General features: G+C 45.2%; 1 protein-coding gene across 1 annotated transcript in view; it reads left to right on the top strand.

Annotated features, from left to right (window-relative positions):
* Window positions 1-16,720, top strand: part of SAMD13 (sterile alpha motif domain containing 13) — a 37,085-nt gene extending 20,365 nt beyond the window's left edge. Inside the window, exon 3 of the mRNA XM_023509784.1 lies at window positions 15,541-16,720. Coding sequence (XP_023365552.1) covers window positions 15,541-15,684 — 144 coding nt within the window. The 3' untranslated portion in view covers window positions 15,685-16,720. The remainder of the gene's footprint in view (window positions 1-15,540) is intronic.
* Window positions 16,721-22,569: the final 5,849 nt, after the last annotated feature.

Here is a 22,569-nt window from a genome sequence, read left to right as displayed (position 1 = left end):
CTGTGACCCCAGGCAAGTTACTGTGTCTCTCTGTAATATCTCCATGTGACTCCAGGCAACTTACTTTGTCTCTCTGTAATATCTCTCTGTGACCCCAGGCAACTTACTGTGTCTTTCTGTTCTCTGAGTGACCCTAAGCAAGTTACTATATCTCTCTATTCTATCTCCCTGTGATCCTAGCAAGTTACTTTGTTTCTGGCTTTACCCTTGTAGTTTGAGGCCGTCACTATCTAACTGTAGGGATGTCATTGTGGGCATCAAAAGGCAGGATGTGCAGAGTGCCCAGGATAGGTCCTGGCACCATGTTGATGCTCCAAAACTGTTAATTCTCTTCCCTCAGGTCCAGGGTCAGTATTGGAAAGTAGGTGGGAGGATCACAGTTGTTCCCAGTTGTCTGGGTGATTTCCTGGCTCCATTTTGCAGGGTGGGCCAGGTCTGCAGGAAGCACGGAGTGCCTATGCTCAGTCAATGATAACTGCAGTTTTCTAAGCACTAAATTCACCTTTCTAATATTATAGTACAGTTGGGAGAATTGGACACTGGAGATGCATCTGTCTGCTTGCTCCCCATCCCTTCGGCCATTCTTATTCCCTCGAGCTATTGGTTGTATGGCCTGAGTTGGGCTCAGGTCCCTTTTCTAATGGCACATCCGCCAGTCTCTAGGCTTCCTTTAAGCAACATTTCCTTCACGCTTGATCCTTGTTCGTATGTGTTTTTTTCTAGTTTAGAAAATTTGCCAAAATAGCAACTTAAATCACTTCACACCCACCAGAAGACCTAACACTAGAGAAATGGATAATGCCAAATGTTCGCGAAGCCATAGAGCGACTGGAACTCTCTTCCGCTGTTGACGCGAATGTAGAATAAATATTCCCACTTCTACCCCACAGTCCAGCGATTTCACTCAGGGTATTTTCCAAGGGTAAATGAAAACATACGTGTATGTCCATAAAAAGATTTGTACAAAATCGCCCTCAGTAACTTTAATCACCCTGGTCAAACATTGGAAGGCCAGGTGTATATCGGTGGGAGAATAGACGCCCGAGTGTCAGTCCGTTTACACAATAGAACCTTCCACAGTGATAGGAGGAGGGAGCTGCTGATCTTTACAACAGTTTGGATGAGTCTCAGAAACATTATGCTGAGTGAGAAAAGCCTTGCACAACCATATGGTTCCATTTAGACAACGTTTCAGAACAAGAAAATGAATCAATGGTAGAAAACAATCAAAACAGTGGCTGCCATTCGGTAGGGAGGGAGGGAGAATGAATGGGAAGGGGTGTGAGGGAACTTTATGGATAGTGATAGGGGTCTCTATCTTGATAAGGTATATGCAGATGATTAGGATTTATAAATTACATAGCATATAAATTTTAACTCAAAAAGAGAACTGGCTGGGCACGGTGGCTCACACCTGTAATCCCAGCCCTCTGGGAGGCCAAGGTGGTTGGATTGCTTGAGCTCACAGTTTGAGACCAGCCTGAGCAAGAGTGAGACCTTGCCTCTGAAAATAGCTGGGCGTTGTGGCGGGCGCCGGTAATCCCAGGTACTCGGGAGGCTGAGGCAAGAGAATCGCTTGAACGAAAATCTGAGGTTGCTGTGAGATATGACACCACAACACTCTACCGGGGGCAACAAGGGAGACTCTGTCTCAAAAAAGAAAAAGAGAGAGAAGAACTATAAAATATATTAAAACAATGATATGTACACAGAAAGATGGGGCAGGGAATGTACTGTTGATACAACTTCCTTTGAAATACATCAACAAATACGGCATGAGAGGTTAAGTGGAGGGTTGACCAGATGGAAGATACATGATAGAGTATAGAAAATGTTGATTGTAGAATCTAGGTGGGAGAAGTATGGTGTTTGCTATAAAACTGGCAATTTTTCTTTGTAATTGAAATTTTTAATAATAAACCGATGGTGGAAAACAACAGCTCAGGTTGGAAAGTGGAAGGCCGCTGATCAGCTGGAACGTATTTTGTTTTTTCAATGGTACAGTGTCCATTGCAGTGGCAGTTTAATTCTAAAATTAAACAGTATTGTAAAAGGTTAACAAAAAAAGTACTTAGCTAAAAGGTCTCTTGGCCAGATTCCCAGCTGACCAAAAGCCCTTTTGAGGTTAAGCTTTTGCTCAGACGCCTCTGAGGCAAGCAGCCCAGACTGGTGGGGGAGGGATAGTGCTCTCTGGGTCTTCCAGATTCTGGGCAGGACCTGAGAAATGGCACTGGCCAGCTCCAAGCTTAGCCCAGAAGCAAGCCCTTTCTCCATGGATGACCTCATTCTGGCACCAGCAACACTGGGAAGCAAGGAACAAACTCTCCCCAAAATGTTTCATTCAGAAATCCTTGAAGGGAGAGTTGAGTGTCATCTTGCCACTGCCCTGAGCCTGCCAGCTCGGGAGCCTGAGAAGCGAATTCTCAGAGGACTGGAGTTCTGCAAGCCTGGTCCAGAAGCTCCTCCATGCTCATGGAAGGGTGACTGGCCAGGGGAAGATTCTGCCCTCTGGCAGTGATCCAGATCTCTCTCTGGCTCTGAAGTGCTCGTTCTTCTCATGTTATAAAGAAGGTCGAGGCCAGGGAGGGACTCACTGGCCAGGCTGAGGCTGCTGAGACAAGTAGCCACTCTGATTTTCCTGAGGACTGGGGATGGGAGCCTCTGGCCTGTTCACCTGCCCCGTCTATCATCATGCTGCAGAGGCCATCAGCATTTCACCTCCTTCCTGGCAGTGAACCTCAAGCCGTCAGTACTCACCCACCAAGTGACTCCTGATGGGAAGTCTGCAGGTTCCCTCCAGCTCAAACATGCAGCCCTTCCAGGAGCATCTTTAGGTCACAGCAGCTGAGAAACAGTAAGAACAGCATATGGCTGCATCTACCAGCCTCCTCAGGGAGGGCTCTGCCCTGACATTTGACAGGAACAGGGCAGGGACAGCGAGCATCCCTTAAACTGCCTTGGAGAAGGACAGGTCCAAAAAGGGGCAAGGTTGCCCGTGATGTGGGGAACTTCTTGTTTCATGGCTGACGGTTGTGGACGGAATGTTTGTGTCCCCCAAAACTCATGTTGGAAGCCTAACCCCCAGAGTGAGGGTGTTAGGGAGTGGGCCTTTGGGAGATTGTTAGGCTTAGATGAGGTCATAAGAGTAGAGCCCCATGGCAGGGTTAGTGCCCTTCTAGAAAAGGAACTGACCCCAAAGAGCTTGCTCTGCCAGGACACAGCAGGAAGGTGGCCTTTTCCAAGCCAGAAAGAGAGCCCCTGCCAGGACCTACCCATGCTGGCAGCCTAATCTTGGCCTTCCTGCCTTCAGAACTGAGGGAATAAATTCTGTTGTATGCTGCCCAGTCTGTGGTAGCCTGTTATATCAGCTCAGACTGAATAAGATCCTAACGTTAATGCCAAAAATGTCCACCACTGGATGGGCTGACATTCAAGAGAGTGTCTGTGTTCATGGTGACTTCGTGGTGACAGAGGCCAGCCGGTATACCGTGCATCACTAGATACCGTGTTGCTGTAGCAACCAGACTCAGATGGGGCCTCGTAGCAGCACAGCCCCTTGGAAGATGTCAGGCCCAGGGCAGCAATAGTGTGCTGTGTCCCGGTGGTATGGCGAGGCAGCCAGATGAAGCTGGTGATTGTCGCCTACCCTCCTTTCCCTGTGTTGGCATCCTGCTGCCACCTCACAGTTTTCTCTATTCAGTTTTCCCTGGTGCGGTCCTCTGCATCAGATTTTCTGCTGGCTGTTCTCTTTGGAGCTTTCTGTGTTAGCCACGATCACAAGCTGGAAGAGCTCTTGATGGGAACCCGAGTCCCTGTGTCAGTAGCATGGGGTGTCCTGGGCTGTGCTGCTGTCCTGGCCAGGCCCTCATGGGGGTGCGTGCTTTGCATTGTTAGGGCAGCGAGGGTTCACCAGGTGGAGAGTGTCCCACTGGACTCAGCGCAGTGCTCCTAAGGGTTCACTGGCCCCTAAGAGCAGGAGGCCCTGGAGACCTCCACGGAGAAGTCCGTGATCAGTGCCACAGTCCCACAGTCACTGTGGCCTGGTGGCTGCTTTCCCAGGCGCCTTCTCACACAAACCTTTCAAGCTGTGGTCACGGGAATGGGTGAGAGAAATGACCCCTGATTTATTTTCTCCTAGTCGACTCAAGGTCACGGGGTGGTCCTGGAAAGCGTACCTTTCTAAGGCTTCCAAAGGGATTTCTAGAATTTCTATAAAGTGAATGTTGAGTTAAACAAACAGAATGTTGCTCAAATTCTGCTTTGAGGGTGAAAAGGTATAATCGTGGAGTCGGTCTTTACGAGGTGTGCTTTACATGCACAGGGCAGGGCACAGAACCATTTGAGACATTTGAGGTGGATTTTGGTGAACAGATGATGAAAACATTGTCACTTTCCCATGGATGTTGGTCGCATGGTTTTTGAGAGTCAGAGGTACCTCAGAAATTCCTAAGCGCTTTGGTTTTCAAGAAAGACCATTTTGACTAAGCTCATTCACAAGCATCTCGCCCTTTATCACAGAGAACAGTTAGGCTAAGGCAGGAGAGGCCTGCATGCTGATTTTGTGGGGACTTTTTTTTTTTTGCTTATCTATGGTGTTGGATATCCTAAAAAGTGTGCACGGCCCTTTTTTTTTTTTTGCTAATCAGCTTTCATTAGTGTTTGTGTGTTTACTAAGGGCTCAAAGCAACTCTTATTCTCCCAATGTGTGACAGAAAAGAAGAAAGGTTGGGCATTCCTGAACTAAGGTTTACTTCGTTGAACTCTGAAAGCTAAAAGAGCCGCCTCTCCCTATAAACAGCTTTGCCCGTTCAGGAACTCTGGTGATCTAGTGTAACTTCCCCACTCAAAGTGAACCCTAATTACAAGTCACAAAGACACTGTGCCTGTTGTGTTTGGTCACTTCGTTTCTGTGTCTTTATCTATTGGACTCACGTACTCAGAACGTACAAGGTGGAAGAGAGAGGTCTCTGCCATTCAATCAAGGGCACATGGTTCGTAGTTTTCAGGTTTCTCGAACTTTTGAGTGAATGACATCAGTGATTTTATTTCTAGAACAATATGTATCTCTGAGATAATTTTTGTCTCAGGGTATCATGACAAATTAATCTGCAACTCAAGACAAATCAGTTTTACCTTCCTTCCTTCTCACTTTCCCCAAGCCACATGAATAAGGATAGTATTTTACTCCGAAATGGCCAGTTGGTTGTTTAAGTCATTGATTTGAAACACAAAGGTTAGCGTTTCCTTTTAGTTGCTTTACTGCTAACTTTTCATAAATTTCTGAAGCCACTGAAATTAATAAGGATAAATAAACTTTTCTTATTGCTACAGATTGTCCAGGAACACTCCTCGAAATGGAGCGGTAAAATTGGGAGGTGAATCAGAGTGACCCAGGGCATAGTGTCCTGAATCACAGCTAGATTGGATTCAGCTGCGGTGATTCTACGCGTATATTTCTAATTAGTCCATGGACAGAATCCAGGTTTTGCAGGGCCTGAACTACGCACAATTCTAAGAGTCTTTTGTGGAGGAAAAAAAAAATTACAAAATAAACGTAAGCTTCATTAGCTTCGTGGTAAATCCAGCTCTGAACTAGACCCATTCAAACCCTACAAATTGGAAATAATTTTAATTTCTTTATCAGCATTTCATAACACCAAGCACTGAAACATATTCAAGGTGCTTTGACATTTGGTATTTCTTAACAATTGAAGCTATTGAAAAGCTTAAAATATTTTATAGCATAATAAACAGGGGAAGTGGCAATTTATACACTGCTGATGTGTTCTTTCAGGCCATAGACACTTAGAAAAGAGTTTAAATAACAAACAAATGAGTGATGCTAACAACAGGAAAGTAGCCAAGAGAATTGAAAGCAAAACTGATAAGGAAAGAACCTTTTGAATTTTTGATTGAAACAAAGATTTCTATAAACTAAAGTACCCTCCCAAAAAAGTACCCAGATTTGGGGGGGGGTGCCTGTGGCTCAAAGGAATAGGGCGTGCCTGCCCTGTATGCTGGAGGTGGTGGGTTCAAACCCAGCCCTGGCCGAAAACTGCAAAAAAACAAAATAAAATTAAAGTACCCAGATGATTGTTTAAATAATTCATTTGAAATTAGACAGCCAGGTATGTGGTCTTTGTTGCGCTTATTTACTTGGTCAGTTGTTTTTTATAGTCATGAGAGCTTTTTCTAACACGTGTTAAACATAAAACGTTTAAAGTAAAATAATGCCTGTTATTATCATGAGCATTATTTTCCCTTAATAAAGCCACTCTAAACCATAACGAGTGTGAGAACCATGGGAGAAAAGCACAGATGAGTCCAGGCAGAAGGAGGCTCAAATACAAAAGTGTGGTGATGTGAAACAACATGGTTTATCTCAGGAAATGCAAGGGCTTTGGACTGGGAGGTGTGGGGCAGGGACTGACGGGAAGGTACATGAGGCCAGGTCACAGAATTGGGTTCACCTGGCAGGAGAGAGGTGCCACCTGACAGGCATCAGTGGGGAGTGCCCAGATGAGAGTTGCACTTCCCAAAGATGGATCTAGTGGCAATGACGAGAGTGGCTTGGGGGACACAGAGGCCAAAAGCAGGAGAGCTGCTGGAACAGTGAAAAGGAGAGGAGGTGACTGACAGAGACAGAATGGAGGAGAAGGCCGAAAGAATGAAGTCAGTCTTTACCAATGGAGGGCAAAGATTTGTCCAGCCTCCCTCTCTGCTGTAGCCACAGAACTGAACCCTCAATTCTAGGTCTCAAGAAAAATGATCATTAAGGTCATACACTTCAAAATGTTGGGGTCTGGAAGTGATGGTTTTCCAGTGGAATTGGGGTAGGCGTGTGGAAGGAGGTAAGAAGTGGGCAGGCCAGGGCAGGAGAGGCCACAGCTCCCGGGTCATATGAGCACGAAGACTCTTTCCAGGAGAGGATAACCCAAATGGACTGACAAGCAGGAATGCAGCCAAGAGAACCAGCCAGATTGAAACTGCAAGAAATTGAGGCCAGTTAGAGGAAGCAAACTCCCTGAGGATATGGAAAGGGACGAGATCAGAGGAGCACAGAGAGGCGAGGATGCAGAGGAATCGGACCCTTGTGCAGGGCTGTGGAAGACGATCTGGCAGTCCTTCAAAAGTTAGTAGCCACTGAATTATGGTATGACCCAAAACTGCCACCCGACAGACTTAAAAGGAGGGACTCGAACAGATATTTGTCCTTGTGCAGCGGTTACTGCAGGATCCTTCACAATAACCAAATGTGCAAACAATCTAAGTGTCCACAAACTGATGAATAGATCAGCAAAATGTGGCCTGTATGTAAAATGGATTATTGTCCAGCCATTAAAAAAAATAATTAAATTCTGACACATGATACGCTACAACATGGATGAACCTTGAAGACATGTGAGTGAAGGAGGCCAGACGAATGTGTGATTACCCTCATCCAGAGGCTGGGGGAGGAGGAGTTACTAATTAATGAGTATAGAGTTGCTGTTTGGGTGATGTGTTAAAGGTGTAATCAGTGCTATTATATTCTTAAAAATGGTTAAAATGGCTTATTTTGTTCCATATGCATTTTATCACAATAAAACTTTAATAATGTAACATCAGCCATAATATACATGATGGATCAATTAAGGCAGTGCAAAATTCAAGCATTTTATTTTTAAAAAATACGAAGGAATTAGAACTGAGCACAACCAAGATCTCTTCCTCTGAGTTGGGGGCATAGGTGGGAAGTGTGCAGATGTGTCTGTGACTGCCCTCATGAGTGTCAGCTTGACCAGACAAAGGGGTGCCTGGATAGCTGGTAAAACTTTACTTACCAGCGGTGAGTCTGTGAGGGTGTTTGTGGGGAAGATTAGCATTTGAATCAGCAGCCCGAGTAAAGAGGATCCACCCTCACCAGTGTGGGTGGGCATCATCTGATCCTCTGATCCCACGTTTGCCTGACTAGGACAGAAAGGTGGAGGAAAGGGGAATTGTGAATTACCCTCTCTCTCTGTGAGCTGAGACATCCGTCTTCTTCTGCCCTTGGACATCAGAGCTCCTGGTTCTTCAGTCTTCACCCCTGACCAGAACTTACCCCACCAACACGCCTACCCTCCCGTTCCCAGGTCTTTGGACTGGGACTGAGTTCCACTGCTGGCTGTCCTGGCTTCCAGCTCGCAACTCAGTCATAGCTCCCCAATATCCTATTGGGCAGTTTCTCCAGAGAGCCCTGCCTAACACTCCTTGTCTTCAGGGACATTCAGGGAGTTCCTGAGAACCTCTATTTCTTTTGCTTAACAAGAAGCAAGTTCCTCTGCTTAAAGTGCACAGAGAGAGGTAGAGGTTTAGTGGGAAACTAGAGGACAGTGAAGGTTAAGAAGGGCTACCACGTGGAGGGGAAGGGGGTTATGACCAATAAATAACCCAGTAAATAAAAGAACTGCTGAAGTATTCTATTGAGCCAGCTGAGATGGGCACTGTGCAAATGCATAGTGCTTTATCTTCATGGTTTCTTGATTTTTTTCTGTCTGCACCAGGTATAGGAGTTAAGGGAAGCTAGGCTGCTCCTGGACGGGTGCTGGTGGGAAGGGCACAGTGGAAGGCTAATGGCATACGAGGGCTGTTTTAGAGGGCTAGTGAAAGAACGGCTCTATGGTCAACCATGTGCTTCAGACTTGGTATAAAAGAGGAGTCTGAAGGGCACTCATAATGCTTGGGAAAGTGGAGCTGAAATGAAAGAGTGGGTTTAATGGGAGTTAGAGATAGAACTGGCTACTGGGCTTGAGCGTTGCAGAGGAAGTTCTTTTCTGGTTGCTGACATTATGACATTATAGGAGTATGTTCAAAAAGTGAAGGTGAAATTACAGACCTGCCACCATAAGTAGATAAAAACATGTATAATAGCTTAATCATAGCAGAGGTTAATTTATTGTTTGGGAGTGAAGATCTCTTGTATATTGTCAGGTAAGTCTTCTTCAGATGATCTTTTACTCTTGGACTTTTTGAAATTGATCTCTGGTCTTCAGAGCTAAACTAAGGAGCAGCGTCTAAACAGCAGATGCTTTAAGAGATGGCTTTAACAGCTGGGTGTAGCAGGAGCTGCCAACTGCTCCAGGATAGACAACTGCACATTTCCTGGGCTTCCTTGTGAGTTGGTCTGGCCATGTGACTCAGCTCTGGCCAAGGAGATGTGCAGAGCTGATGCACACCTGCTTCAGGCCTGGCGGGTAAAACCACCTACAGGGCTCATCCCGGACCCTCTTCCTTGCACTAGCTTGATGTCTACACCCAGATGATCTTGAAAGCTGTTGGCTGAAGATGACCTTGGACTGTTTAAACAAGCAATATGTTAACCTCTGCTATATCTGTCCTTTCTTGAATCTGCCTCGATCGATCTCTGTGCCCCATTTCTTCATCTGATGAAATGAGTTTTATTCATTTTCCTTCATCAGAAATGTGTACATCATACAATTGTTTTGTTGTAATATAGCCTCTTTATCACCCACTTTGTGCCAGCAACAAATATGAAAAATAACACTGGGAGATGCCCCTGAATTCACTGAAAGCATTAGCCCTCACGAGGAGCCAGGGTGGACTTTGTGTTTTTTCTAAGTATAAGCCCCATTTTGCTTGTGGCTGGTCCATTAACAAATGAGATCTGGACTTTAGAACCACACTCTTCTGTTAACTTCTCTCAGTTAACAACTGCTCAGTGTTAATCTTTAAATAAAATGAAGCCTCTGCAGCATGCATAATATCCACCCTCAATTTCCCACCAATATGAATGTGAGTCAAGCGCAGCCATTGGCTAGAATGTTGAGCTCACAGTCACTCCACCCACAATGAGCTGCACATGCAGGCGTGGGGGAGGGGCGTGGCGGGCCATACCTCGAAGGGCAGTTTCTCCCTCCCCCTAAAGAGGCTTTGTCCTACAAGCCATGTGATAAGATTCAAAGGGTTTTGGTGTAACCTCAAAGAATTGACCATCTTCCTTTCCAACCTTATATGAAATTTATAATACTCTTACCCTGTTGGGGAAAGGCTGTTTAAAGAAACATGGTAAATTACTACAAAGTACTAGGGGTGTCTCAGAGTGCTTCCTCCTCTGATATTAAGAAGGCTTATCACAAGTTGGCTCTACAGGTCCATCCAGACAAGAACCCAGGGAACAGGGAGGCAGCTGAGGAGAAATTCAAACAAGTAGCAGAGGCCTATGAAGTCTTGTGTGATGCCCAGAAGAGGAGTGACTATGATAAGTCCAGAGAGAACCACGCCACACGGAAAAACAGAGGAGATGGCAGGGACAGAAAGCATCTGGGAGAGGAAACGTGCTTTGAGAAGCCGCGCCGAGCCTTCCAGGATGTCTTAGACGATGTTGACCTCCTCTCAGGAGATTATTTTTCCACTGGCCGCACGGGTCGGGCCAGGAGATTCTGCTCCTCCCTCTTTGACGTGACTCCCATATTGGACACAGGATTTTCCACCTTTGTATCTCTGGGCTCCAGATCAGCTCCCCCCACACCTGCGACATTTGTACCCTTCGTAAGCAGTGGAATGGGAAACTTCAAACTGGTCACCACTTGCAGCCAGATAGTGAATGGCAAGAGAGTTGTTACAAAGAAAGTGGTAGAAAACGTAAGGAGGAGGACTGAAGTGGAGAAACAAAGACTGTTTAGTCAGCTTCCTAAGCAGCATCGGTAAGGAGTTCTTGTTGTGTTCTTTAACGGGGAGACGTTCACATGAGGCTGGGGTGTCTCAGTGCTACCAAAGGCACAGTGATGGGAATCTGAGAGTGTTTTGAACTGGGATGGACAGAGGTCAACTTAGTTCAAACCTCTCCCTTCACAGAGGAGAGGGAAAATGGGCCAGAAACTACTAGGTAGCAGAGTAGAGCTTCCAGCCCGAATCTTCCCTTTCGAAGTTGAGCCTTTCCCTAACACACTGTCTGGGACATAGAAGGATGGTTGGTCTTTATAGCAAAATAATAGAGAAATTACTAACTCATCATTTTCAATAAGGCATAAAATCTCTCTGCCTGCTTTCCTGAGCATTTTCCAAAATCTGTGTGACAGTGGAGACCATCACAGTTAGGGCCTTCTGGGTCAGCTGAGAGCCCCCACCTTCATAAATACCATTGACTTCTCTTGGACTTTCTTCCTGCCCTACCCTACAGCCCCCACCCTGCTGCCTCTTTCCTGGTGCTGTTCCTTCTCGTTTCCTAGCTGCTTTCTCTTGGCTGTTTCTCTTCCCATCTCATCTTCTTTCTTCCTATACATTACCCATGAACCATAACATAGTTAGGCTGAATTCAAAGAGTTGCCTAGGTATCGATGAATGCTAGCAGAGAGAAAGAGTGAAAAGTAAATTGGTTAAACTCTTTATATACTCATTTATTTTATTTTATTGTTTTTCAAATTAGTTTTTAGAGACAGAGTCTTACTATGTTGCCCAGGCTGGCCTTGAACTTCTGGGCTCAAGTGATCCTCCTGCCTCTGGTAGCATTTATTGAGTGCTCAGTAGATATCAGGAATTCTGCATTGCATGTGGTATTTCAGTGGTCCTTTTAGTAGTGAAATACAGTAGCTAACCCCCGCCCTCCATATAAAATAGATAAGAAAATGAAGCTTAGAAAGATTAAGTAACAGGTCCCAGGCCCCACCTAATAAGCAATATGCTTATCTACTGAGCTGTAACATCTGTGGATCCTACTCATCTGTTTTTAAATCTAGGGTCTTGCCCTCCTTGGAAATGTAAATCTATCATCTCTGAACCTTTCTTCAATGCTTGAGTACTTGCTGGAACTTATTAAGTATGCAAACATTTTGAATTGTATTGCCCAACTGAAACATGAAGGTTACATTTACATGAAGACAGAGTCAATGTAAAAAGTTTCACTGAAGCTAAAAGATGATAATCTGTGAACACAGAATCCCCAAGATGCAAATTATCTCTTTGTTTGGCTTTAATCATGATGTACATGCAAAATCTTGGGTTTGTTTTGCTTTGTTTTGTTCAGCGGGAGCTGGTCACACTCCAGCCCCTTCAATTTATATTATTATAATAAACAGACTAGCATCCAAAGGAGTTGTTCCCTGTTGGAAATTTCCTGATGGAGTCTGCCTTAGGAGCCCCGTCTTTGAGTTTCTCCTCCTAAGTTCATTCCAGTATACCATGCTGATGGTCAAGTTCATTTGCATCACAAACACAGAAGTTATGTAACAAATTATTAGCTTTCTTAGAACTTTCCTGTGTGTGCAGTTTTTATGAGACAAGTGTGTTTTTCATAGTCTCTGAAGTTTTTCATCTCAGTAAATTTTCTGAACGGAGCACGAATATTGCCTCCATCCCTCTGGCAATGGGTAGCACACTTGCAGTAAGGAAGCAGAGGTGGATTTGGAACCAGAATGCATCTCGTTTCTTCCAAAGCCTATAAATTTACACTTAGTAGTCACCAAGGACATGGCAGGCACTGTGCTAGGTGCTTACATCAATCGCTTCTGATCTCCAAAGACCTGCAAGGGGTCATTTCCAGTTTACATGTGAGGCAACTGAGGCTGGAGGGGGTGAAGTCCCTCCCCCAGGGTCACGCAGTGAGTTGTGGATCAGCGCCCAGCTGACCCGAGGCTCCGTTCCCACGGTGTTGTGCCCACCTTCCTGTCACTGGAGCCGCCCTGGTCACAGTCTCGGAGGAGAGTCTTGCTGTGTGTGTGTATATTCATTTCAACGTTTCTAAATGAGGATTTCCAGATGGCGCTTTCTCGCACCAACCCCTGGTTTGAGGTAAACTGCAGCCTGTCTGCTGAACAAAGGGGAAATCACATTGGAGCAGGAAAACATGATTTTTCCATTTTGTCTTAAGGAAAATCCGAATTTCAGCATTTTTCACAGACATACTTGGCTTTTGACAGAATGCTGAGTTGTAGAAGGACTCTTTTTTTTTTTTTGCCAGCAAAGGTTTTTTAAAAATTCACTTTGAGTTAGCAAAGGAAGTTTTCTTGCATAGAAATAGCAGTGTTATCTCTTCCTGACGGTCTGTTTCAACTATGTAGCAAGTCGAGTGTGAGCAAGTCCCAGCCCGGGGAGATGGGAGCTGGAGGGGCTGTGCAGCCTGTGGGGCTGAGTCAGTGCTGGGCTCCGGGTGCAGAGCAGGGCGCCAGCTCGCCAGCTCGGAGGGGACCGACGTGCACGCTCCTCTGATACTGCTGCATGCAGGTCTCTAGCACTGCCACTGTGCTCGCCAGGTGCCAGAAGCTTCTCTGCTGACTCCAAAACTTACAGGTTTTACCAAAGACCAATCTTGAGGATTCCTACTTGCCTAAACAGAAAAAAAGAAAAAAAAAACCTTTAGGATTACAGAATCAGTTCCTATGTCCTTAAATAATTTTCTGCTCTTGCCCTATCCACCAACTGCCTTTTTATATATTACGGTTTTGAATAGTTGTCGCTCACAAGTTAACATGAGACATTTCATTTTCTAGTCGCTAAAAAAAAAAATAAAGGCTTCCAAAACTCAGAAACACAGTAGAGCAGTTAGAAGAAATATCTCGTTCTGTGAGGTCGCTGATAAGTGAACTGAGGACCCTGGTCCTGTCGAGAATGATGGAAGGGATGATGACAAGTGATTGTGTGACTCAGGGACTCCACCCAGGATTCTTGCCCGAGGTCACCGAATAGGTGTCCTTCAGCCCTAGCCTGATGCTGTTCCTCTCACACTCTCAGGCGTGCAGAGCGCTTTGTCCTCAGGGCCTGGCCAGGTGCAGAGAGAGAGTTTGGGGGAACATCTCCCTGGGGACGGTGTATGGGGGAGTCACAGGTTTATATAACTGCGGTTGTGCCCCCTTGTCTGTTGGTCACTGGTGAAGGGTGTTAGGTCTGGTGGAGGGTAAACAGGTAGCAAAGAGATGGCTGAGAGTGGAGAGGAGGAGCCAAGTTGTAACTCGGAACCAAAATGCAGGTAGGCACTGTTCCCTGGTGGGAACATATATAGTTAGAACTTCCCAGTGACCTGTAATGACCTAACTCTCATTACCATCTAATTAAACCTGTGATATAATCTGTTATATAACCCCAGCCTGTCAGTCATCCCAAGGCAGGAAAAAATAACCAATCCTGCCAGGAGGAAGGCAGGATAAACGAATGAGCTTATAAAAGGCAGCCGTGTGCTCAGACTCTCTCCGTTCCTGGAGACTGACCTGTTCCTCTCTCTCTGGAACGAATTTCACTTTGTGTCATTCTGTGTAACTTCCTTCTGCCTTTCACTTTGTATCCTTTCTTTCTTTTTGCTGTAATAGCCTGTTTATGGGAAAATGCTTTGTATTTGTGGTCACTCCATCATTGGCTCAAATCAGCACCAGCACTCACTCTGGGAGCCAAGAACCAGGGAACATCCACCCCCACACGGACCTGGCCAGGAGAAGTGAGCACGGCCATGAGCAGAATCCTCAAGATTGACCAGCTGTGCTGAGCTGGGCCGTCTCTTGAACCCAAGTCTCCTGAGACACAGCTCAGGTTCTTAAGAGACCTAAGGTTTTCACAATGAACAATAACAAAAATAAGGTAGCATGCAGCCTTCTTGTCAGTGTTTCCGAAAGTTTCACACCACTTTATTTATTTGGGGTCTTGGTCAAGTTTACCGAGGCCCATTTTATTTCACCCCAAAGCTTCCAAGTCTCTACAGTACCTAGAGTTAAGTACACCTGATCGTATGTCTGAAAGGGCTAGGGAGTGGACTCCGAGCAGAACAGGAAAGGGATTTAAGGGGGCGGGAGGCTGGGGGGCTGCCCCTTACCACCTTCTTCGGAATTTTGAGGCTCTGTCAAGAGTGAGGGTGGTAGAGGCCCTCAGCATGACAGGAGAAGTTGATTTTCAGCTTCAGACAGGATGATTCTCCTTTAAAGGACAGAAAAGAGTCTCCCAGAGGATGAGTCATTTTTCTGACACCCGTTATGACTGGCAAGACTTTCAGAGACCTAAGATTCTAGTCCTCATTGGACTGTCTACAAAACATATATTTAAATGTCAAGAGAAGGGGGATTATGAAGAGAACATTGGCTTTGGCTGTAGGTAGATGAAATCCTATTCCCCCTTTCCTAACTTCTTCATCTTAGGTTAACTTCTTGTTTGATCCTTGGTTTGCCTATAAAATAAAGATAATTTCTGCCTCTTCTAATTTATAGAGTTGTTTTAGGAATTAAGTACACAGAAAACCCTGCATAAACTTTAATATATTTTGTACATTATTCCTTTCAGAAGCAACATCTCTGACCCTAAGGGTACACGCTCTAAGCCTGCCGTTGGTTTTTATAACAGGCATTGTTTGTGATATGATCTTGAAAACAAGCTCAGCTATGGATTGTGTTCAATCCCAAAATATAAGTAGAAGCTGGAAGATAAAAACAGAAGATTGCATTTTATTTTCCATTTTGGCACTACTGAAAAAAGCAGCGTTTTTCTCTTGGGAGCAGTGGTCTGACTTTTATCGAACTTCCTCTTTGGCTTCAGTCTCCTCGAGCTTTTGGACTCATGTGGCTTTATCCTCTGCTTCCCTTATAGGAAATTGATGGGAAATCCTTGCTATTGATGACGAGAAACGATGTGTTGACAGGACTTCAGTTGAAATTGGGACCTGCTCTGAAAATCTACGAGTATCACGTAAAACCTCTGCAGACAAAGCATTTGAAGAACAACTCTTCATAGTACAATCCAGTTGGGGTCTTAGATCTCAAAAAATAACATAATGACATAATTTGGTTTCATGTGATGAAACTTTGTAAACAGAATACATACATGTGTATATGTAAAGAATTTCAATCCAACGTTATCCTATTGGATAGACTAGGCAATTCATTGGCTGACCTGAATTCAGCCCGGAGGCACAAGGACAAGACATGCACGGGGGTGGTTTTCCTTTTGGAGTCTTGTCAAATAGAATGTTCTTGGACACGACTAGACACTCCTCCCCACAAAGGCTTTGAAACCATAAGGATTCTCTTTCTTTCTTCATAGATTACATTCCAAAAATCCTTTAAAAGAAAAATAAGGAATGAAATAAGCGTCTTTTGGTTCAGGCTTAGGAAGAGTAACAATAAGAAAGCTTGGGGAGGGAAGAGAAAAGACCAAGGGCTTGCCGTCTTCCTTGAATTCCTCTGCTCCTTGGAGCTTGTGGTACTTGGATAGAATTGCCGACACCCTTTTTATAGAGGGTCCTCCACTTGACCTTATTAAGGTTTTATTGGGATTTGCTATAATGTTTGAGATGAACGTGCACCATGGCCCCTTCAGGAGCAGAATCGTGGCTCTGGGGAGAGAAACTCCATTGTGCACTGGGGCTATCCATCCATAGTCAACTCGCTTTCACGGGGGGGGTGGGGGGAATGGTATTTTCTGCATAGATTGGTTCTTTGTTTCTGGAGAAAGTATTTTTTTTTTCTTTTTTGACTTTATGGTTTGTATTTATAATAATTTGTTTCTGGAGAAATTTGTTGAGAGCTATAGATCAAAAAGCCTTGTAACTAGTACAGAATATTTTTATATATATTCCCTCACGATGGTGTAATATTTTTTTAATTGTCCCATGCTTTCTTTGATTCTTGGTTTGAGTACCTGTTTTTAAGAACTTTGAAAAAGTGGGCTTGCTACATCTCTGTTCAAAGAGACATTTGTTGAATCCCTGTGTGTCAACGCCTCGTTGAATTGGTGCTTTGTGGCTGCAATAAAGCATTGCTTCAGTTTATGCCCCGTGTAGCTTGGATCTCTCTGTTGCTTCTTCAGCTAAGATTAAGGATTAAAGTCCCTTGGACGCTAGGAAGAGAAATTAAATCTTTTAAAAATAACCTAAGCTTTTGATGGAGAAAATATATAGAGCTACATGTGGACTGACTTGCCTTCTTTATAAAGGGAGTCATCCGGGGAGATTTCATTCTCCTCTGACCCTCGCCCAACAACCAACTCTAGGAATCATTTTAGCCAAAGATTTCTTGTTTGCTGGAGGCCAGTTGGGGGGGTATAACTGTTTTTGAAATTCTAATGAGAGACTGACCTTGTCTCCAGACAAAGGCTCTTATTCCCACAGCCACAACTTTGCAGAAAACTGATGGACTCTGAATTCCCTCTGCCTCCTCCTCAAGTTAATAGTCCCTACGTATTTTATGCCAGTCTGGTCCTGGTGGCTCCCACCTGTAATCCCAGCACTCTGGGAGACCCAGACAGGTGGATCACCTGAGCTTAGGTGTTCAAGGCCAGCCTGAGCAAGAATCTGTCTCTACTAAAAATAAGAAAATTAGCTGGGCATTATGGCAGGTGCCTGTAGGGTGAGTCAGGATTACTTGAGCCTAAGTGTTTGAGGTTGTTGTGAACTATGACTCCGTGGCACTCTACCCAGGTCAACAGAGTGAGATTTGGTCTCAAAAAAAAAAAGAGTCCCTATTGTAGAGTATCATAATTTAGCCCCCTGCAGAGATAATTTCTCTGGGGAATAGACAGTATGGTATAGGAAGTAGGTTCAACAAAGCATTCCAGATTAATTCAATTGCAGAGATCATGGAGTACAGGAAACTTTAGTAATGCTTTGTTTTGCCCTGCAGTGGAAAGGTGATTAGAGCTGAGACATTTTTCTATCCTTAGGTTCTCACAGTCTGCCTGAGGCAGTGAGCACAAACCAAGTTAAAGGTAGAACATGGTCCAGTGCCATGAGGTGTGATGGAGACAGAGGGGGGAATTGCAACTGCTGGAGATCTGGGTGGGAAAGAAAGGACTCCTGGGTCAAGGAGAAGGAAAATGGAATGAGGACCTTGGGGAACCCTCCGTACCCCAGAGGGGGAGCCTGAGATATGTCCAGGCCCTGCTTCGGGGCACCCACCTGATACCTACTATATTAGATTGGGAAAGTTTGGACTGTGAGTGATGGTCATTGTCTTCCTGACCACCACCAGTTAATGTAAACCAGATAGATGCCTACTTACCCCTCGCATCCAGATGGGGGCCAAGGATGGTATGGGCCTTGTGATCTTAGGGACACAGGTTTATTCCTCTTATGGTTTTGTTCTATTAGGCTGACATCTATCCCCAGAGTCATTTCAGAGCCCAAAGTGCTACCGCAGCCTCACCATCACCACCTGAATTCCAGCCAGCAGGGAGAAGAAGAGTGGAAAGGAACAGATCTTCCTTTACACACACTTCCAAGAACTTGTACATAATATACTTCTTATATCTTGCCGTCACATTGCCATACTTAAGCTGACGGAGCTTGAAATAATTTTTTTTTCTTGGAAACCATGGGCCCAGCTGAAATTCCGAGTCTCTGTAGATAAAGAAGAGAGCTGATATTGAGGGACAACTTGTCCTTACCACTGTCAGCTGAGCACTAAACACTTGAGTAAATGACACTGAGTGTGTGTCTTAAGCTGTATTTTTCTCTGGATTTGAACTTGAGCTCAACTTGAGACCTGGACTAAACTTGAGCTGGCTTGAGACCAGGACTGCTCGATATATGTGATGGATGGTGGTGAGAAAAAAACAATTTAAGTAAATTGAAAAATATAAAATCATTCCTCAGGCTCTGATGGCAACTTCCAGACAAAATTAGCAAATTAGAGATAGTCTGTCTTCCTGGCAACCGGAATAAAGGCCTATGACAGACAGGCCTGCTCACCATGGTAGTGAGCACGGGAGCTTTCATCTCCACCCATCCAGGGGAACAGGAGTGCGATCAGATGGGGCCACGGAGATGCTGAAAGTACTCAAATTCAGCGACTGGGTAGAACTTTGTCTTCAGACAGCTGTATGAACAGGAGATGTCTGCGTCCTTCTCAGACCACAGGGTACGTGATCTGGACCTGCAGCTGGCAGCAAATACCAAGGGGGTCACGGACGGAGAGTGCGCAAGGCTGGTAGGAATGCATTTTATGAAAAGGTTTATACAAGGACTGATTAATGATGAATTTTATTATTCTCAACCAGACAGGCAGACAGAATATTCCACTCACACAAGGAATGTAAGACGGTAATTGTGGACCAGGCGAGGTCACACTGTAATCCCAGCACACTGGGACTCTGGGAGGCCAAGGCAGATGGATTGCCTGAGCTCAGGTGTTCTGGACCAGCCTGAGCAAGAGTGAGACCCCCTCCCTGCCAAAAATAGAAAAACCAGCCAGGCATGGTGGTGGGAGCCTGTAGTCCCAGCTACGTGAGAGGCTGAGGCAAGGCAAGAGGATCATTTGAACCCAAGAGTTTTAAAGTTGCTGTGAGCTGTGATGCCACAGTACTCTACCCTGGGACCACAAAGTGAGACTCTGCTTTTTTTTTTTTTTTTTTGCGACACGAGTCTCATTTTGTCACCCTCAGTAGAGTGCCATGGCATCATAGTTCACAACCTCAAACTCTTATGCTCAAGTGATTCTCTTGGCTCCACCTCCTGAGTAGCTGGGACCATAGGCGCCCACCACGACACTCAACTATTTTCTTTTTTTTAATGGGTCTCGCTTTTGCTCAGGCAATCCACCTGCCCCAGCCTCCAGAGTGCTAGGATTACCAGCAGGAGCCACTACACTGGCCCCTGTTTTATTTTCTTTTTTCTTGTTTTTTGCAACAGGGTCTCACTTTGTTGCCTCAGGCTAAAGTGTCATGGTATCATAGCTCACAGCAACCTCAAATTCTTGGGCTCCAGCCATCCTCCTGCCTCAGACTCCCAAGTAGCTGGGGCTATAGGCATTGCCACAATGCCTGGCTAGTTTTTTGTTTTTAGTAGGGAGATGGTCTTGCTCTTGGCTCAGACTGGTCTCGAACTCCTAAGTTCAAGCTATCTTCCTGACTCCGCCTCCCAGAAGCCTTACAGGCATGAGCCACTGTGCCCAGCCTTGTATGTGTTTTTAAAACTACATTTGCACACTTCTAGTGAGGTTAAAAGCCCCAGTTTGTCATAATCTCTTCCATTCCCTAATATCTTACAACCAGCAACTTCATACTTTTACATTAACTGTCTGGACCCTAAAGGTTTTTGAGTTTTAGGCACCCCCTACCTCTACACTTGTTCTAAAGCAAAAAACACACAGAGAGCCTCTTTAGAGTAAGTGAATTCAGGAACCAGAGATTGTAAGTAGATTTAGCAGAAAAGAAAACGAGCTGGCACATTGCACTGAAATGTGTACTTATTGGACATGATGACTATGAGGAAAAAGAGGCCAGTGAGGGCCTTCTCTTCATTCTGTTCTCGACAGACATCCTACATGAACACAGGTTTGTGTCCCTCTGAGATTAGCATATGCTGTTAGGGCCCCACACTGTCCTCAATTGTATTAGTGAAATACATCTTCAGGGGAATTTAATTTGCAAAAGTCTAATGACCCACAGTTGCCCAAACACTCCCATATTTGGAAGCCAAATGCAAAATGTACTTACTGGTGGTGATTTATCTGCCTTTGACGGTTCCTGCAAATGGGATCTGCGGGGGTCAGGTCTGGGCCCAGAGCCATTAAGTGTTTTCTGGAATGATTCGGAGGATGAAGTCAAATGTTCAAAGAGCTGTCTGCTGCAGCACAGATACGCCTCTTAGGAGAAAACTTGTTAATTCTGCTTCTAAACCGGGGACAGAAGCCCCGGGAAGGAGAGGGGAGCAATGGGTGCATTAATGAACCGCTCGTTAGTTTCGTGCAGTAGCTCCACAGGCAATTAAGTCGTCTGGGTACCGTTCCTGGCCAGTCACGGCAGTGCTACCGAGAGAGAAAGGAATGAAAAGGATCGCACGCAAGTTCACGGGGTGACTGTGCCTGTCTTACGTCTTAGAGTCACTTGGAGGTGGGGAGCCCCTTTATGTCTAGCCTGGCATGGAGCAGAATAATGGAGGATGCTATGAATCATTTGGTCGTCTTTGGCTGCCCACGTGAAGGGAGCTAAGTTGACTTTTCACCTCAGCTAGGTCAGGGTGTTCCTGTCTACAATTGTCTTTAGGGAGAAGTCAGGAAAGCTGGAGGTGCCAGGCCATCCCTCAACAGAAAATGGACCCCTGTTCCATAGAACAAGTATGATGTTTGACAATTAAGTTCGAGAACTCGTCCTAGAAAAAAACACTACATACCTCATTGCTAAATATCACTACGGTCACCTTCAGAGTACTCCTGTAGGCCATCTGGTGACCGTAGTGATACTCAGCAATGAAGTGGGTAGCACTTTTTCTAAGATGAGTTTAGAACTGAATTGTCCAGTCTCATATGTGGGCCAACCTACCACCTGTACCACAGCAGAAATGGGGAAGGGTGAGCGAGTAAAGGTGTAGATGATACTGAACATGCTCATTACCCGGGGACGGGGCCAGGGCCGGGGCCGGGGCAGCCAGATCTACAGCAACCAGACAAGGGAAGTCCCCTGGCAAGTCAGGCTGTGCCATGACCCAGGCACCGCCCGTGGGGCTCGCTCATCACAGGGTTAAAGGCCCTCAACTGCCAGCAGAGAGAGGTGACACAGCCAGGGAGAGTTTCTCCACAAGGCCTCCAGCTCTGTCATCTGTGGGGTGATCTGTGGAAAAGTTTCCCAAGTTACATGTCTTCTTCCTGAATCAGAGGCAGCAGAAGTGTTTGGAAAATTGGGTTTCACTTTCTTTTTCAGTAGATTACATTATATTTTTATATGCTGGGAAATGTGTGATTTGAAAATAACACCGCAGAACTCATCAGATTATAAACATATTTTGAGGGAAAAGCCAGTACATTTCTTCAAGCCGCCAGCAGTTTCTGCCTTTGATAATTAGTGTTCAGGATGGTGTTCACTCTTCTGTGCCTGAGCTCAGTGACGCCAGGCGAGAGGCACATTAGGCCGTGGGTGAAGGCACTGGGGTTGCACCACGCAGACCTGAGCGTGAATCTAGCCCCACGTTTATGTGCCATGGGAACCCTCCTCCTACCCTCAGGAACTCTCTATTCCCTCATGCAGACACAGAGAGTGCATAGAGCAACACTAGGCTGGCACTGTCCAGTAGAAATATAACGTGAGCCACATACTTAACTTAAAATTTTCTAGAAGTTACATTTAAGAAAGTAAAGAGATTCAGGAGAAGTATTTTAAATAATATGATTTTAAGTCAAAATATACAAAACATCATTTTAAGATATAACCAATGTAAAATAGTATCAATGATACGCTTTACAGTCTTTTTCTTTCCCTTAGCCTTTGAAATCCAATGTGTATTTTATGCTTACCACACACCTTAGGTAGGGCAGTGTAGCTCAAGTGCATCATCCATGATTAGTTTCAACTAAAAGCCCAGACAACAGTAACCGAGACAAAACAGAATTTCTCTATCATGTATGGGAGTCTCAGGTAAGCAGTTTGGGGTTAGTATGGCTGCCCCAAAATGGCATGGCCGAGTCTTCCAGTGTGTTGTCCCACCATCCCCAACACAGCTTCCTATGTGGTCCAAGATGGCTGCTTGGGCTCCAGTTATCACAACTACATCCAGCCAAGAAGAGGAAGAGGTAAGGAAGGGCACTTCCTGTTAGGGGAAGTTGCATAGAGCATTTCCACTGCATCTCATTAATGAAAAAAATCACTTGGTGATGCCTAGCTGCGAGGAAGGCCGGAGACTGTGGTCTT

The sequence above is a fragment of the Otolemur garnettii genome, unplaced genomic scaffold (genome assembly GCF_000181295.1).
Source record: "Otolemur garnettii isolate 467f Iridium unplaced genomic scaffold, OtoGar3 scaffold00010, whole genome shotgun sequence".
Lineage (NCBI taxonomy): Eukaryota > Metazoa > Chordata > Mammalia > Primates > Galagidae > Otolemur > Otolemur garnettii.
This window is presented reverse-complemented; position numbering and strand designations above follow the sequence as displayed.